At 39.3% G+C, this 19,262-nt stretch overlaps 1 protein-coding gene across 3 annotated transcripts in view; it reads left to right on the plus strand.

Annotated features, from left to right (window-relative positions):
• LOC309687269 (kinase suppressor of Ras 1-like) overlaps positions 1-19,262 on the plus strand; it is a 58,012-nt gene that overhangs the window by 11,608 nt on the left and 27,142 nt on the right. For 2 of the 3 annotated variants that reach the window (XM_082502121.1, XM_082502122.1), the window contains exon 3: positions 2,293-2,433. In XM_082502121.1, the coding sequence (XP_082358247.1) occupies positions 2,293-2,433 (141 nt within the window). Of the gene's footprint in view, positions 1-2,292; positions 2,434-12,229; positions 12,485-19,262 lie in introns of those variants that run through there. The other variant, XM_082502123.1, reaches the window with a different exon arrangement.

Genomic DNA, 19,262 nt, shown 5'->3' on the forward strand with positions numbered 1-19,262 from the left:
CTGCTTATTTTAATTTCATTAAAATGAGTACCCAAGCTATTAGGTGTAGTTACAAAGGAATATGAAAAATCCATATTTCTTTGTAAGGAAGGAATATTCCACTTCTTTGCTTTAATAAAATCCTGGTTTGCTTTGGCTGTATGTTCTGGGTCATTGTCCATCTGTATTATGAAAGGCCGCCCAATTAATTTGTCTGCATTTAGCTGGATTTGAGCAGACAGTATGTGTCTGAACACCAACCTGAATTCATTTGGATGTTTCTGTCCTGTGTTACATCATCAATAAACACAAGTTTATTTATGGGGGCTGGGAGGAGCACCAAGTGCTACGCTCAAGCCAGCACCAAGCTCAAGCCATCTGTGTTTTACAGATGATGTGGTATGCTTTGGATCATGAGCTGTTCCACACCTTCAACATGCTTTTTTCTTGCCATCATTCTGGTTGAGGTTGATTTTGGTTTAATCTGCCCAAAGAATGTTTTTCCAGATCTGTGCTGGCTTTTTTAGATGTTGCTTTTTTTGTTTGTTTGTTTGTTTTGTAAGCAAAGTCAGTCTAACCTTTCTATTCTTGAGGTGAACCCTTTGTATTTACTTTTATGCAGTCTTTCCTTTTTGGATATTGATAAGCCTACCCCCTGGAGAGTGTTGTTCACTTGGCTGGCTGATGTGAAGGGGTTTCTCATTACCATAAATGATTCTGTGATCATCCACTGGTATTGTCTTTTTGTGTTGCTGAGTTTACCAGTGCTTTCTTCTTTCCTTTCTTCCTTTCTTTCTTTCTTTCTTTCTTTCTTTCTTTATTAATGATAGGTTTGTAGCTTGAACCTATTCGCTGGAACGTTGAAGACAATATAATTACACAGCAAGCAAGACACGAAGTAGGCAAAGTTCTTCATGTTTCTCGTGCACGGGAGAGAACCGGACAAACGCCATTCCTTCGCTTGACCCCAGTTGCTCTCGTCCGCTCCCCCGTAACACTGCTCTTTTATTGAGGTTACATGAATATATATAGGTTCATTAACATATGACGTCTACATACAAACAAAGAGTACCTTGCCTGTGCGTGTGTGTGTGTGTGTGTGTGTGTGTGTGTGTGTGTGTGTGTGTGTGTGTGTGTGTGTGTGTGTGTGGGGTCAGAGTGTGGCCCCATAAACGACTTCCCTTAACCTGCTGGTCTGGAAAATCCAACAGTTCATCTATATGTAAAAAAGCACTTAGACTAAAACTGACATAGCTACGTTAATCCTACCGCAAAACAATAAAACAAGGTACGACCTCTTCCCATGCTCCCAGGATGTAGGTGTGCATTCCTGGAATGCACACCAAGCCTTTGCAGCCTGCTAAAGATCACACATCCTATCACTACACAATTGATTATACACCTCTAAGCATATATGGTTAAATATTTCTAAGCATAAATGACAATCAACAATACAAAACCTAACACTTTCTTTCTTCTTATTCTTTCTCAGGATGTACTAAACTGTAGATTTTGCCATTTCTAATAGTGTAACAATTTCTCAGATGTGTTTTCTGTTTTTGCAGCTTAAGGGTGACTCGTTTCACCTGCATGGAGAGCTCCTTTAAATGCATGTTGTCTGTTCACAGCAAAATCTTCCAAGTGCATACACAACACCTCAAATCAACTCCAGGCCTTTTATCTGCTTAACTGATAATGACATAATGAAGGAATTGCCCACACGTGCCCATGAAATTGCCTTTGAGTCAACTATCCAATTACATTTGGTGCCTTTAAAAAGAGGGTGACACATGTTAAGGAGCTGAAACTCCTAAAAACCCTTCATCCAATTTAAATGTGGATACAATTAAATGAAAGCTGAGAAAAAAAAAACAACAACACTTAGGTCATATATATTTGGACACTGACACGACTGTACATTAACCTCCTTAGACCCGAACTCTTTCATGGCATGCATTTTAATTTCTCTTTGCTATTTGGGCTGATTGGGACCTGATGAATGTAAAAACAAGGATTACCTGAGTTTTATTTTTTTACCTGATTTTTTTTTCTGAGAAAAATGAGATCCACATATGAGGACATTCGTTTTAAATTTCGATAGAACAGTGGCAGGATAAGTGTAGAGCAAAATTTAGTATTTTGGTCTAGACAACCCAAAATGTGATGTCCACATATGTGGACACCAGGTCCTAGGAGGTTAAAGTTGTTCCATTATACTGCTTATGTCACTGGAGCATAATACTTATCAGACTTTATCTTCTTCTTTATGTGCCTTAGTGAGTGAAACATTGTATTTGTTGCCTTCCACTATAGGTGAAGCTGACCAAGTACATGTGGACACAGCTACAGCTGAGGCAGAGGATACCAGAAGGAGAAAGACCTGAAGCTCTCGCTCAGTACCCAAGACTGGAGGACTGGCTCCTCACAGCTGACCTCACGCCACAGTTCATACAGGTCTGTATGTGTACTTTTATTTATTTTTTTGACCTGACTATATTTGTGGAACACAATTTGTCTTGTATATGGAAAAACACACATTATTATTACACATTATTTATCTACTAGTGCACATCTTATTATACACAATTCAAGGCCAGTTCTTTTTCACCTTGCATTACATTTCTAGGGTCAATCCATCTCAAATCATTACATTTTCTTGGTCCCGTCACTGATTTGCCTGTAAATTTTATGGTTTAAAATTTGGACATATATAACGATTGCTGTGAAATTTTAGCTTCCTATATGAAATACTTTGAACAATGGGCCTTTCATCTACTTTCAGGCTTTTTTTTCATCTGTTGAACTCAACAAAACTGAAAGACATAAGTTTGAAATTTTTCAAAATTGAACCTGGATCTGGAATTTGGGACAGATACACTAAATGCTTGTGTATTGACTAAGTAAAATATATGTTAAAAAAGCCGTAATCTAAAGTTCCATATTTAAACACTAATAAAAAAAAATGCATTGCAATAGATATCCAAAGACAATTTCTGAATGGTATACTAGCTGTATTTCACAGTAATGGAAAATAAAATATATAAAATATTTTTATATGCTGTTTTATTTTAAACTTCCATATAGGGCTGGGCTATATGAGGAAAATCTAATATCACAATATTTTTTGGCTATATCATGATACACGATACATATTATGATATGTTAAAATAATTATTTATTTTCAATCATATAGTGCTTAAAATGGATTGGTATACTCAATCAAAAATTCAATATTTTTTTCCTACTTTGAATACGAAAAATCTGAATGAATTGAAATGTTTCATTTTAACCATTTTTTAACCATCAGTTGCACACAGAGGTTTTTCACAATGACAGTACTGTCACAGTATGTCTCAAATTACAGAAACAAAAGAACTATTACTAGAATTATTTAATGTTTTCTTTGGTGTGTGGGGAGAGGTTGATATGCGGACTTTAAAACATTCTTCATTTTACAGTGGATGACTTTTCAGCTGTTGGGATAAATTTGTGGTACCTATACCTTTAGTGGCAGTAGTATTACAGCATGTTTTGCAAATGACCACATTTTGTTTGTCGTCCTCTTTGTGAAATCCAAATTACAGCGAGTCTCATTCCCTGAAACTCCCGCTGTCTACATATTTTTCCCTATCTGGTAGTATATAAACATGCATGCCAGGTAGAAATATTTCCAGTTGGGAGAGGATTAATGATGCATTCACAGCATGTGGGAAAAAAAACTGATAGTGAATTACCTGCAGACAGCTTAATAGTGTCATTGAAATTTATAGTGGATGGTTACAATAAAACCATTTTAACCAGCGTATGTCAAAAAGGTTGTGATACATTGAGTATATTTGATATATCACCCACCCCTACTTCCATACCTACAACGTGGGTGTCACAAATGAAAAATATCCATACATTTCACAAAATCTTTTTCTCAGCTGTAGACTAATTAGAGTACCATCTGGAAACTCCAGAATCTTGTTCTGCCTACTGATATTTTTACCCCTCCGCCACAAAGGATTGATGTGTTATTGGGGTATTACCCAATAACACTATTGAAAAACATAGAGAATTTATGTTCATTTCACAGCTAGCTGCTAGGCCATATGACCAATGTTCCCTCTAATTTTTCATGTGTCTGAGCAAACACACAAACTCCCTGAGCGGTCCCTTGGACCACTGTGAGCGACAGCAGACGTGTGCACTGTGGTCACACCAGCATCGAATCCATCCAAGTTACATGGTTTATTAAAATAATCAAATTACAGCATTTACATTTATGTTATACTACTTTTAATTAAGTGCTTTAGCCCACTTACAATGAAAATTTAAAAAATCTTGTTCATGACCTGTGTAGTATGTTAACACTATTGGAAGTAAAAATAACTTGAACTCCAATTTTGAAAACAAAACTTTCTTTCTTTCTTTTTTTTTTTTATAAAGCTCTGACTTGTATTATGAGTATGAGTCTGTGGTCTGGGAGAGAGTCCTGTAACTCTCTGTCTGCAAAGTACAGTATATAATGACCAATGTTGGGCAATTAATTATATAGTTACTTCTTCAAAAAAGTAACTGAGTTTTGCAAAAAAGTTTTTTGCAGCTGTTTATCTAAAAATGCAGCCAAGACGTTTTTTTAAATAAACATTTCAAACTATTTACAGAACAATCAGCTGTTCTGCATCAAATTTGATGCCACACAAATTATTTGTGCCACTCCAAAAAATAATTTCTGTCCACTATGAGATAAAGGAGAACAACAGCCTGATACCTGCAGGCCTGACAACAGGAGATGTATCACTCCTGTAACTGCTGTAACATTCAGCAGTCGCCTCATTGTTCTGACACACACAACAAAACTATTGACTACACCAAGGGTGTAGATTTGGCATGGACGGAAGGGACATGTCCCCACCAATATTCAGCTATTATTGAATTGTCCCCACCAATAATTTGGTCTCTTTGAGTAAAGAAAAGCAAAACCGATAGAAAGGAAAAAAAAAGATCTGTCAACGTCTCATTCACCCAGCGGTGCAGAAAGAGTTAAATTACATTCTCTACTGGAGTCCTACCTCGTGTGACTAATATGGCCAATGTGATTGGCTGTGCCTTTCAGGGAGCTCTGTTTAGTTTTAGCAGCAGCAAGCCTGCGCTGCAAGGACCTGCAAGGAGGAGAGGAGGATGACAGCAAAAAGGAAGAACCTGGATATAAGAAAGTATTTTTCAAAGAAACCTGTAAGTCGCTTAAAGTCAAGTTCACTCATAAAATGTGTCCGTCACAATAACGTTACAGGCTATGCTAGGCTTTGGCCCACATCAGTCTAAAATTGTATGTAACCATGAATAATGTATTTTGGAAACTAACTGCACAACAGGCAGCAGTATTAGTTATCTCAGTCTCAGAGTAGCATTTCTAATTTTGATTGAAACTGTCAGAGAAAACGGCAGCATCGAGTAAGCCAGGATATTAGTTTACAGAGGCTGTTGAAATTATACGTCTAACGTTAAAATTTTGGTCACACAATGATTTCATCCTAATGGTACTGATATATTCATAGGGTTAATTTTTGAGACAAAATATCATGAGGTAGTTAAAAATGCACTCACCCTACAAACATTACTGATGAGTCAAGATCTGCACAAATTGACAGAAATACTGAAGCAGCTACACATTTTATTCTTATTGTCATGTATGTCCTATTTGTCAGGTGACAGAAGAACCAACACAAAGCTCAGAGAGGAATGGTGATACAAGATCACAGGTGAAATTGGATGATGACTAGGGATGGGTATCGTTTAGGTTTTATCCGATACCAGTACCAAACTGGTACTTTTGAAACGGTACCGGTGCTTAAAGAATGAAGAACACAAACTTTGTCCAAAAACCTCTCATGTTTAGCTGTTTACCACTTTTTCTTTGGTCATTTAAGTTTTTTTTGCCAGGGTGAAGGGAGTATCTGCCATCAAACAAGAAGACATCCGCATGTAACTACGACGGTGTTTGCTAGTTCACCATACGTGCATTAATGTAATAACGTGGTTAGCCTACTCAACGTAAATTACACACGAACAACATTAAGCTACTCACGCAGAGAAGAACGGCTGCTGCTGCCATCATCATCCGTCATCATTTCTGCTACACTGGCAGGGCTAGGGGCCAGGACTCTCCTCTTCGGGTTTTTGGGGGATGTTGCTAACTCCGGGACCGATAACAGGCACCACACCCGCAGTAGATGTGCTCTGTGTGAGGTCTCGCAGCAAGCTATCAAATACGGTGCATTTCTCGGCTTTTAAAAAACCCCGCTATGCGTCGCCAGGTGTTTCATCGGATTTGAGGTGTTACCTCCTTTGACAGTATCACAGTATCACCTTAAAGCACTTATTGCAGGCTGCTGAGTTTGCATCTTTTGCTGTGAAGTACAGCCAGACTTTTGACCGCTTCGCCTTGGGCATTTTTAATCTGTAGCTCTGCTCTAAAAGAACGTACGTACCTGGGCCCGCCTACTACGCTTGCAAAGGTAAAATGATTGGCTAGAATCTAAAGTGTATGACATCTCAGGAAAAAAAAGCACCGAAATAAAGCACCGAAATGTGCGCTGCTTTTCGGTCTGGTTACTACCGTTTATGTCAAAACCGGTGCCATCATGGCACCGGATACCGGTACCCATCCCTAATGATGACTTGGTGGTGCACATGTGTGACTGCATGTATTTTGTAATTTAACATTATATAATTCACATATAAAAAGATGAATTGTAATTTTAAATGGTTTAAAAGCATATAGAATAGCATATGTTGGCAAGTATATTTCTCCTTTTTTTTTTTTTTATCAAGAAGCAAAGTCAAAAAGGGAAAAACAAAAAGAAACAGGGCAGGGTTTGGTGGTTGAATCATCCGTCCCCACCAATGCCAAAACCAAATCTACACCCTTGGACTACACTACACACTAACTACACAAGATTTGCGCTAAACGTTGCAAATCTCAAACCACCGCCGTCACTCCAAAACTTCCCCCCTTCCTAAACATCTAAATGCCATGTTGCCATATCATTTTTTGATTGGTCGACATGGTACATTTTTCCACCAATAGGAAAGGGTGGAGTTTTTTTGGTTTTGTTTTTGCTTTCAAGCGTTTTCCTTATAAAACGCTGTTTTTACGGTTTCTTCCCGCAGTAAATATAAACAACGATAGTATTCAGGAAAAAACCAAACATTGCAAATATTTTTATCATAACTCTGGTTTTACGTGACCTATCAACACAATTTAAAAACTGGTATAAAGTCCACACTTTTTCCGTCAATTGTTCCGTCTGTCCTGCTCACATCTCCAATGGTTGTACACGTTGTCATTAACGTGGCTTCACTCCACATCAGCCACGCCGCTTTGCTAGCTAAAACACCGGTGTCGCACATAAGGACGCTGTCATAGCCTGTCAACCACATTGATTAGCTGCGTATATACGAATGTGAATCACATCATTGGCTGGACTATGGGATAAGGTGGCATCGTTCTAATCCCATATGGGAGCCGCCAGTCACGTACTGACTAACACTGCAAAACAGTAATAATTTTAATTGCAATTCAGGTTAGATTTTTATTTTGTGCGCAATGCAGATTTTCTGTGCGCAGAGACTGTGCCAGCAGTACGCAATTGCGCATGTGCGCAGCTTAGAGGGAACATTGCATATGACCTTTGCGCATTTATAGTACCTTGCCACATTTGTTTATTTGTTTATTTATAAGGAACCCCATTAGCTTCCACAACAGTGGTTGCTAGTCTTCCTGGGGCCCAAACCATCAAATACCACCAAATAAAATGTTACACAATGAGTTGGATGCAAAAATGTCCACATAATTTGGCTCTTACATCCACAATAAGGTTTTACAATTCTGAAAATGTAAACATGTAAATATTAAAAATTATTAAAAAAAACACTCAAACAAAATACACAATTTCCATTACAAGTGACATTACCCTCTACAATTTTTACAAATAAATTAAAAACTGCCTAAATAGGCTTTTAGGTGATTTTTAAAATTATGAATAGAAGCCAATTCTCTAATTGCATAAGGCAACTTATTCCACTGAAAAGATGCTCTAAATAGGATGGGCAATTAATTATATAGTTACAGAGTGCTCTAAAAACATTGAATATAAAGCATAAGTGGCAACAGGATGTTTTTTTTATCTCAAATTTGGGTATCTGATAGTTGGTTTGGATCAGTTCTGATCACATTCATTCCATAAATGAACAGCTTAGGCCACCTCCTACAAAGGGTCTCGGTGTGGTTGTTTTGGTCCACACCCGAGTGCGTCAAGGGGAAAAACGAAGCAGAGGTCGATTTAAACTAGGAATGGCTGGTGACTAATTTCCAAGTCGACTAAACTAGAGAAAAAAAATTAAGCTGAGTAGTCTCAAACTAAGAAACAGTCAGATATTAAGTTAAATTTAAACTATTTCATAGATAATGTCAAAAACCAAAAAAAGGCATTTTCTTCAATAATGAATCATGCCGGTTATGTGGGGCACCTCGGGTCGTGCATTATGAACGCAACAGGTTATACTCCAAACAGACAACAAAAAACTTGCCACTTAAACCGATGTTAATTATGATATGAAAGCATGTTACTTCAATAACTAATAACTAATATATTCTGACTAAAAAGTGTGGCGCATTGTACAGTGCATTAGAAATCATGCACGTTGTGTATGTTATTCGAAAATTCATGACAGCCACGTTAATAAAAGTTAAAATCTAAAATAACAATACATTATCCAGCTATATACAGTGGGGCAAAAAAGTATTTAGTCAGCCACCGATTGTGCAAGTTCCCCCCCCAAAATGATGACAGAGGTCAGTAATTTGCACCAGAGGTACACGTCAACTGTGAGAGACAGAATGTGAAAAAAAAAATCCATGAATTCACATGGTAGGATTTGTAAAGAATTTATTCGTAAATCAGGGTGGCAAATAAGTATTTGGTCAATAACAAAAATACAACTCAATACTTTGTAACATAACCTTTGTTGGCAATAACAGAGGTCAAACGTTTACTATAGGTCTTTACCAGGTTTGCACACACAGTAGCTGGTATTTTGGCCCATTCCTCCATGCAGATCTTCTCGAGAGCAGTGATGTTTTGGGGCTGTCGCCGAGCAACACGGACTTTCAACTCCCGCCACAGATTTTCTATGGGGTTGAGGTCTGGAGACTGGCTAGGCCACTCCAGGACTTTCAAATGCTTCTTACGGAGCCACTCCTTTGTTGCCCTGGCGGTGTGTTTTGGATCATTGTCATGTTGGAAGACCCAGCTGCGTTTCATCTTCAAAGTTCTCACTGATGGAAGGAGGTTTTGGCTCAAAATCTCACGATACATGGCCCCATTCATTCTGTCCTTAACACGGATCAGTCGTCCTGTCCCCTTGGCAGAAAAACAGCCCCATAACATGATGTTTCCACCCCCATGCTTCACAGTAGGTATGGTGTTCTTGGGATGCAACTCGGTATTCTTCGTCCTCCAGACACGACGAGTTGAGTTTATACCAAAAAGTTCTACTTTGGTTTCATCTGACCACATGACATTCTCCCAATCCTCTGCTGTATCATCCATGTGCTCTCTGGCAAACTTCAGACGGGCCTGGACATGCACTGGCTTCAGCAGCAGAACACGTCTGGCACTGCGGGATTTGATTCCCTGCCGTTTTAGTGTGTTACCGATGGTGACCTTTGTTACTTTGGTCCCAGCTCTCTGCAGGTCATTCACCAGGTCCCCCCGTGTGGTTCTGGGATCTTTGCTCACCGTTCTCATGATCATTTTGACCCCACGGGATGAGATCTTGCGTGGAGCCCCAGATCGTGGGAGATTATCAGTGGTCTTGTATGTCTTCCATTTTCTGATGATTGCTCCCACAGTTGATTTTTTCACACCAAGCTGCTTGCCTATTGTAGATTCACTCTTCCCAGTCTGGTGCAGGTCTACAATCCTGTTTCTGGTGTCCTTCGAGAGCTCTTTGAGCAGGTAATGAGTGGGGGACAGAAAAGCTTCTTACAGAAGACGTTACAGGTCTGTGAGAGCCGGAGATTTTCCATGTTTGAGGTGACCAAATACTTATTTGCCACCTTGATTTACGGATAAATTCTTTACAAATCCTACCATGTGAATTCATGGATTTTTTTTCACATTCTGTCTCTCACAGTTGAAGTGTACCTCTGGTGCAAATTACTGACCTCTGTCATCATTTTAAGTGGGGGAACTTGCACAATCGGTGGCTGACTAAATACTTTTTTGCCCCACTGTATATTTTTCTGCTTATCTGAAATTGAGTCACAAGTCAGCAGCCGAAGCATGTAATCTCTCAAGCGTGTCCAGAGTGTAGCCTGCACGTCTCCCGGTAGGATGTACCCTGGCTGGTACACCTTACTTTGGAGGTGACCACCTCAACTGGTTCCTTTGAATATGGAGTAGTGACTCTACTCTGAGTGCCTCCCAAATGGCTGAACTCCTCACCTTATTGCTAAGGAAAAGCCCATTCACCCTTCAGAGAAAGCTCATTTCTGTCCATGATCTTGTTCTAGGGTTAACTAAAAGATCAAATTCTAATTTTATTTGTCACATACACAGTACAACATGTAGTGAAATGCTTGTGTCCATGCTGTGGACAGGCTGCAGATGTAGCTGCGCCATTCCAGGCTTAGTTCAAGGCAACGTAGGATTTTGAAATTGATACCATAGGTGGTAAATGGACATATTCATATATAGCAAAGTGCTCTGTACAACATGCCCCATTCATTTACATCAATTCATACAAGCACTTATTTCTACCCTTCTATGTACTTCCTCTCATAGTCCAAAGACACAGTCAGGTCCATAAATATTTGTACAGAGACAACTTTTTTTTTCTAATTTTGGTTCTGTACATCACCACTGTCAATTTTAAATGAAACAACTCAGATGCAGTTGAAGTGCAGACTTTCAGCTTTAATCCAGTGGGTTTAACAAAAAGCTTGCATAAAAATGTGAGGAACTAAAGCATTTTTAACACAATCCCTTTCTTTCAGGGGCTCTAAAGTAATTGGACAAATTAAATAACTGAAAACAAAATGTTCATTTCTAATACTTGTTTGAAAACCCTTTGCTGGCAATGGCGCCTGAAGTCTTGATTTCATGGACATCACCAGATGTTGGGTTTCCTGTTTTTAATGTGCTGCCAGGCTTTTACTGCAGCGGCTTCAGTTGCTGTTTCTTTGTGGGCCTTTCTGTCCAAAGTTTAGTCTTCAATAAGTGAAATGAATGTCAGTGTTTTACAGATGATGTGGTTTTCTGGCAACACATATGTGTAACTGAGATGGAGATAGGTGTAAGGGCCCCAGTGCACTGATCTCTTCATACGCCAACAATGACATCGTCACTGCTCTGCATGCACCTTCGCTTAGGGTGCACAGAGTATTTCCATTGAACAATAAGTGTCACCACTCATAAAAAACCTCCAGATCAGCACTGGTATAGGATGAGAAAAAGTCAAAATGGAAGCAAAGAACTCGCAGAGTTTTGTCCAAAGGTCTTTCAACAAACTGTCATCTTGCTGCATCTCCCTTTGTATATTCTGTCAATCTCTGAGATTCTGATATGTCATTAAACATGCTATAAAAAAACAACTCATGCCCTCAACGATGTTGAATATGGAGCTACCAACCAAGAGGAAAATAGGAAGACCACAGAGAAGGTTCATGGATTTAGTGAAGGAGGCTATGCAAAGGGTTGATGTGACAGAGAAAGATGCTTGGGATAGGGTGAGATGGAGGCTAATGATACATTGCGGTGACTCCTAAAGGTAGCAAGATTTCCTAACATGATGTTATTCTATGTCAGAGATATGTGTGGGTTTTTCTTTGCTATTGGATATGCTACAAACACAAAAGTATTTCCTAACATTTCACATTTTTTTGCTATTTTAGTTTAGTCAGATGTATAACTGTCATTCACAGTTTAGCTTGACGTCATTATACTGAATATGTTTTATTTTTCTAATGTACTGTTCCAGGTGTCTAAACAGAATGGTAAGGTTTTATAGTTAGTAAGTATGTAGTACATTGGCTGGACAGAGTTTTGCAGTGTTTTCAAGAGCACCAGCCATACTGCTCTGTGTGATGAGCACACACTCAAACTAGAATGTGTTGAGTCAGCTGCTTTGTAAGCCTCTGTCCCTCCCCAGTGAGCTATTTATACACACCCAAACCAGCCACAGCCACAGCCACATACCAACACACACACAGTGATTCAAGGATATACACATGTTGAAAGCACTTTGTAAACAAAAGTGCACACAAACAGTGAAGGTAGTGTTCAAACCTCAGGGTGACTCAGTTTTGTTTTTTCCCCCTGACATTGGCTTGAGGAGGAAGTGACAGGTGGACAAGGAAGCGCTAAGGAGCTAATAGCAGGAGGCGATCAGGCTGACAGTCAGCCCGCATGGAAGGCGCTGCATAGCAAACTGGAATCATATGTAGCACACTGAGGTAGGACAAGACGCCAGCGTATACAGGCGGTTTAACATTTCTTTAATGCATACTTTTGGATTAAGATCTTTCAGATTAAAAGCTCAGAGAGAGTACCATATTGTTTCACTGGAAAAGGTGATTTGATTTTTGGTATTTGGTGCATCCTCCACACAGAGAAAAAGGAGAAGGAGACTTTTTGTGGAAGTTGCGGAATAAGGAAGTGAAGGAAAGTATTCAAACGAAGGGGTTAGCAAAGAATAGTCAGGGAGTTAAAGAAAGTAGACAGGAGTGCTGGATTGCCAGGCATACAGCAAAGAGAGATGGCGAAGAGAAAGGCTTGTAGTGAATGTGAGACTGGATACTAAGGAATGAGAAGGGGACTTGTATCAATTGGCTAGGCAGAAAGATTGAGCTATTAAGGAAATGAAAATGGAAATGTGCTACAAATGAAAGAGTGGGAGTACCTCTATCGAAAAGATAGCAGTAATACTTTGAGGAACTGATGAATGTAGAAATGGAAAGACTGAGCAAAAATGAATGAAAGTTGATAGAAGCAAGACAGAATATATGTGTGTGAATGAGAAGGAGGGTGGAAAAGTGAACTTGCATGGAGTAGAGATAGTGAAGGTGAGAAATAAATGGATAAAAAATTAATCCATATTTTCTTACACATTTCTAAATAAGGGGGAGAGTTGCCCATCCCATATGTATATATACATACATACGTTTTCTTCCATTTCTTCCAGAAATGAAATGTCTTCACAGGAGGCTAAGGATTCCTTGGTACTTACAGGCCATACTGGTCACAGATGTTCTTGTATATTATGCCAGCCACTTGGCTACATGTATGCCCTGTGTTGGTATCACTCAGTATATCTACATCTATCACCATGGCCATCTATCACTGGTGAATTGATGTCTCGTTCACTCCTGGCAGACAGTTTGATGACATTCTTGTGGAAGAGTTGGTTGACGACTGCTTCATTCCGTAGTCGGCATCTGTAGCCAGTCTTGTTGATAATCTCACTGAGGGGCTTCAGGCCTATTCAGAAGAGCAGTGGGGAGAGAGCATCTCCTTGGTAGATCCTGCCTTGACAGTGACTTCTGCCACTTGGCTTGAAGTTTGGCTCTAGTGTTGTTCGCCACATCCCCATTGGGTTCCTGATGACGGCTCTTATGGTCCTGTTGATCTTGCATAGTTCTAGGCATTCCAGGATCCATATGTGGGCTTTCTTCTAGTCGATCCAGGCAGTGCACAGGTTGGTCAGTCTGGTCTTGTAGTCTTGGGCGACTGCTCTACCAGTTGGTGCTGTTTTGCTCCTGCCATTTGTTTTCTGTGCATATATATATATATGGTGATCGGGTACTTATTTTACCTGATCACGGGCAGGGCGTAGGTGTTGATAGCCCGGATCTTGTTCTTACCGTTCAGCTGACTCCTCAGGACTTGCCTGAACCTCTGCAGGTACTTGGTGGTTGCAGCTTTCCTAGCTACCTCTTCATGGTTCCCATTCGCCTGCGGGATCCCCAGGTACTTGTAACTGTCTTCTATGTCTGCAATGTTGCCTTCTGGTAGCTCGATCCCCTCAGTTCTGACTACCTTCCCGCTCTTTGTTACCATCCGACTACACTTCTCCAGCCCGAATATATCCTGTATATCCTGGTAGTGTGGATCAGTGAATCGATGTCTCGTTCACTCTTGGCATACAGCTTGATGTCATCCATGTACAGGAGGTGGCTGACAACTGCTCCGTTCCGTAGTCGGTATCCGTAGCCAGTCTTGTTAATGATCTCACTGAGGGGGTTCAGGCCTATGCAGATCCCGCACTTGACTTGTGACTTGTGCTATGGGCTTGGAGTTGGCCTCTAGTGTTGTACGCCACATCCCCATTGAGTTCCTGATGAAGGCTCTTATGGTCCTGTTGATCTTGTAAAATTCTAGGCATTCCAGTATCCAGCTGTCCTCTGATCCTCTGCTCCAAAGGAGTGTAGTCTAACCACTACGCTATCCAGCTGCTACAGGTTTTTAATTATTATATTATATTATTTTATTTATTTCTATATTTTTTATTACCTTTTAGAAAGGGAGAGGTCCAAGGACAATAGACTTGTCATTTGCAGCGTGCTCTTTGATCTATATGTGAACAAACTGTTAATGAAAAGATTTATAACACACCCACCCATATTTGTGCGTGTTTGTCTCTGGGTTTGCATTTTGCATGTGCATTCCTGTCATTTATTACTGTGTAAGAGATAAGCACTGCCCCAAGGGGTATAGCTGGAATCAGGCATGTTCCTACAACACTTACAGGACTATGCCAATTTAGTAAAATGCATGAGGAGGCAGAACTTAGTAAGCTGACAACTTAAAGCTTTTCTGTTGTATTCAGTAATTGGAAAAAATAAGGCTCCTTTACCTGATGAACTATGGAAGTGAACCTCAGCTTTAATAATTCAGCACATAGCATTTTTTTATTTTATGGTGTACTTACATTCTCACTTTAAACTAAAACAGATCTGTTTTATTAATTGAATAACTGGAAAGGCTTTCAGTGCTGTAAGCATTTAACTACCTGTTGTGCTCTAATTTATATTTAATTATTGTACTTTTTATTCTTGTAAATTAAATTAAAGATTTTATCTGTTTTCAGGAACCTTCTACATCAAAGCAAAAGTAAATTATTATCACTTCAAATTACTTGAGCGTACAAGAAAACAGGTCTTATGAAGTGATGAATCAAGTTATTATCAATGTGTATAGAGAGGAGTGTCTACAGCCATAAGTAAAAACTGTCATGGTTTGAAACTGTATTCGTAATTGATGGAATTATGAAAACAGTAAACTTCTGTCAGATTTTGATCCACCATACCATACCATCTGGAAAGTGTTGGATTGGCAAAGGCCTCATTTTTCTGGCATGACAATGACCCCAAATAGTCTGCTGACACAATAAAAGTGTCATAATTATGCCGTTTCTCATGACCGTTGATCAACAACCACTGATCAAAGCCCACTGATCAATGGCCATGAGTACCATTCACAGAAAGTTGGGGAATGGCTGCAATCACAGCATTGTACGATGGCGAAAGTCGTACCCTTAGGCCCCCTCCTCGATTCAGAGATGGTCTTTCCCTTTGCCCTTCTTGATGTGATGTTCTTCTGCTTCCCTGGCCGCTGTGTCTGTGGGGATGGTGTTCACTCTGTGTTGTAGCGTCCTGATGACACCCAGTTTATGCTCCAGTGGATGATGAGAGTCAAACCTTAAATACTGATGTGTAAGTTTCTGGTACACATGAGGTTTTAGATGTCCCCATTACTAATGGAACTCTCACAGTCTAAGAAGGCTAACCTGCCGTTTTTCATATCCTCCCTGGTGAATTTGATGTCTCGGTCCACCAAGTTAATGTGATCCGTGAAATGTGGTACATCCTGAGATTTGATTTTCACCCAGGTGTCCATTATATGTATGGATTATCTGGATTATCTATAGTAATTATATATTACTTGTTTTCCATTTGTATTGTATTGTATTGTATTGTATGTTGACTTATCGCCCACACTAATGACAAACAGGATTTGCTTGTCATCAGGTGTTGGCAATGTAACTTAAATGTATATCAGAATATTTCAAGAACATTTGCGATAATATTATATATTTGTGAATATATATATATAGAAAAATAAATGCTGAATTATATTGATGCTTACTGCTTGAAAGCAACAGCATTTATAAGTAATTGAAGGGCATATTCCACCTTTCTTTTCCAGTGATTGCCATTGATAACACTTTTCCTAATTTGGAGTATGAATATATAGAAACAAGGTCCCAGCAGCATTATAGTGCAATAATAGTGAGACACCATTATATCCAGTGACACAGAATAAATCAATAACTAATACTATGTGACGTAATATTGTCACACAATAAAACTGAAAAATGTTTTCTAACTTTCGTAGTGTGTCTTGTGTCAAACTTTTTGACTAGCTGCTTAAAGTCCTGTATTTCCATCATGTAACCACTATTTGTTCTTCCTGTTATATCGAGTGCAGTCAGTGAGTGGGCCAATGGTGGAGCCATTTGTTCATGCTTGGGTTACAATAGCAGCTGCAAGCATCTTCTCCTATCTAGCCCATATGTATGCGATAATATTTTATCTTCTACTGGCAAAACAAGTTTGTTGTTTCCACCTTCAGCGGGAGCAGTTGTCTTGCAAAGTACTGTACTTTGTAGGAGGTTGTTGAAGTAGTAATCAGCGTCACACTTGCAACTCTCTTATACATGTCCAAGCTTGTCTCATTGTTGCACAGAGCAGGGAATGTAAATGCATGGCGTTTCTATGCCAGCCTATATCATGATATCACATTTTTATACCATAAAAATTGTATTATAGCTGATGATATGATGTGGCACACTCGTAACTCCTATTACCTTCCTTCAAATGTGTGTAAATTAAGTTTAAGTAACATTTTCAGTGCAGGTGTTTTGCATGTAACTGCATTTAGCAGGAGTTAGTTAGCCAGAGTTAGCATTACCATACAGCGCTAATGCACATCTTATTCATTTGGAGGATTTCTTCTGAGGCAGGGTGGGGTTTAGCACTGATTAGACACATACACTCAAAAAGAGTAGCTTTCGGAAATGTAACTATAACAAATGCTTTAAAGCTTATCAAATAGATAACCATTTGAATGGAGTGTTACCAGAAAAAAGGTTCTTAAAATCAGGGCTCTGCTTTGAATGTAAGTCTAGCGTGCATTTCAGTGTAGATTAAATAATATAACAAAAATAACTATAAGAATGATAATAATGATAAAGCACTTGCTGTCAGTTATTACAGTATTACAAATGTTAATCTAAGGGTAGCGCATAAAAGTAAAAATGAAAATGAAACCGTATGCATGGGGAGTGAATGATCATTTATGTACTGTGTTTGCAAGTCAGGAGACGTGTGAAAAACCTTGTTGAGCGAGAGTGAGAAAGAAAGAGGGGGAGGGTAGTGCTAGAAGGAGGGAGGAGAAAAAGAGGGAGTGTGATAACAGCTGTGGGAAGATTTGTTGGCTCTCTGTGTGTTTCCCAGCAGCCTGTTGCGCTTACGGATTATTCTGGTACAGTGCCTGGATTATGAGAGCAGGGGCTCAAATGTTTAAAAGATACTGTCAACCTCATGGTAATGTACTTAATCAAAGCTCTGCTGTTTCTGTCTGCTGGTTTTCAGCGTATGTATTGTGATACAGATCTTAGGAAAAGTGTTTCCTTCATTTCCTTATTGTTGCTGTTTCAGATAGTCACATTGCGTGTTCTCAGTTTTAATGTGCGTGTGTACTCTGGACAGTTGTGTGTGTGTGTGTGTGTGTGTCGTTATTGGCAGTGGTGGGTATCAATACAGATTTGTGTTTGCCTTTGACATACTATGAATACCCACATGCCTGTCAGTACCGACTCTGTCATTCAGTCTTGGTGTTCTGGCTTTTCTTCAGAAATGTACTTCTGTGTGACTAAGTATGTCCGAAAAGGCAGTAAGCAGTAATTAGTGTCATTTGGATATCAAAGGTTAAAGGAAAAGTTTTAACTGCAGTGTCTCTCTGTTAGTGTTTCTACCTCTTTCTTTTTTTTTTCTTTTTTCTGTTTTGGAGGGTGGGTTTCATCACCTAAACATAGTCAGCTTAGGCATGCCCAGGCAGTACCCAGGTATCGGTATGCATCAGTTTTGCGAAGTGTGAAATGTTGTCTTGTCTCGCCAGTCTTTTTAACTTTTTCCATATTTTTGGATGAGACGTGTAGAACACAAATAACGTTTAATATATAGGTTGTTCTTTCACTGCATACTTATTTTGACCATTACAGTAATACTTTGAAGGCCAGTGGCTGTGTTGGGATAATTTCAGGGAGGTGTAATGTGTTGTTTATTAAAAGAGGAACTTGCAACAGTTTTATACAATAAAGTCTTTGCTGGTGATGGGACATGCATCTTGTTGACCACAAACAGCCTCAAGGTTTTGGCTAGTATCTCTATATCATGACTAGACTGGTTTTCCTACTACTTATTTGGAAGGATATTCTCTGTTAGGGCGAGCAAGTTCTCCAAGTTCAGCTTGCACTGCTTCTCTAACCAAAGGGGTTCCACAAGGTTCAATTCTGGGTCCTTTGTAATTTTCCTTTTACACCCTTCCTTTAGTCAGCATCATTCAATCTTTGAAGTCTCACCAGCTGGATAGACCAGAGTAGCTGAATGTTTGCCTTGTTTGAAACTCTAACAAGACTGACGCTATTATTATAACTCCTCGTGATATGTATTCAAGAATTAGAAATGATTGCTTCCTTTTGCTTATTTGTGAAGACCAGTGTTCATAATCTGGTGTAACATTTGATTTCTCTCTGGACTTTGAATCACATGTAAAATCAATCTCAGTGAAGGGAAATTCACTGGTCCAGGCCTCTTAAGATCAAATTGGACTGTAAGTGGCTCGTGATGCAAAATGACATCATCACATCAGGATTATTTATTCCAACTTCTTGTGAAATAGACTACTGCTCGCTGTCTTCGCTGACAAGCTTAATATCTATTAGTTCCCCCTGTACAAGGCTGAAGTCTAGGGATGTTAGAGCCTCTCAGTCTGTGGTGCCAAGGCTCTGGAACAGTGTAATACTGCACCAACTAACTGCACTAACATCAGGTTTTTTACACCAAAACATCAAAGTAAAACTCTGTTCGTTTTTAGCAGCAGCATCATTGTTTAAATGTTTTCTGATTAGCCTCTGGGAGTTCTGGTTAAGGTTTGGAAAAGATGGTAATA

This window comes from Aulonocara stuartgranti, assembly GCF_965226115.1.
Source record: "Aulonocara stuartgranti genome assembly, chromosome: 14".
NCBI lineage: Eukaryota > Metazoa > Chordata > Actinopteri > Cichliformes > Cichlidae > Aulonocara > Aulonocara stuartgranti.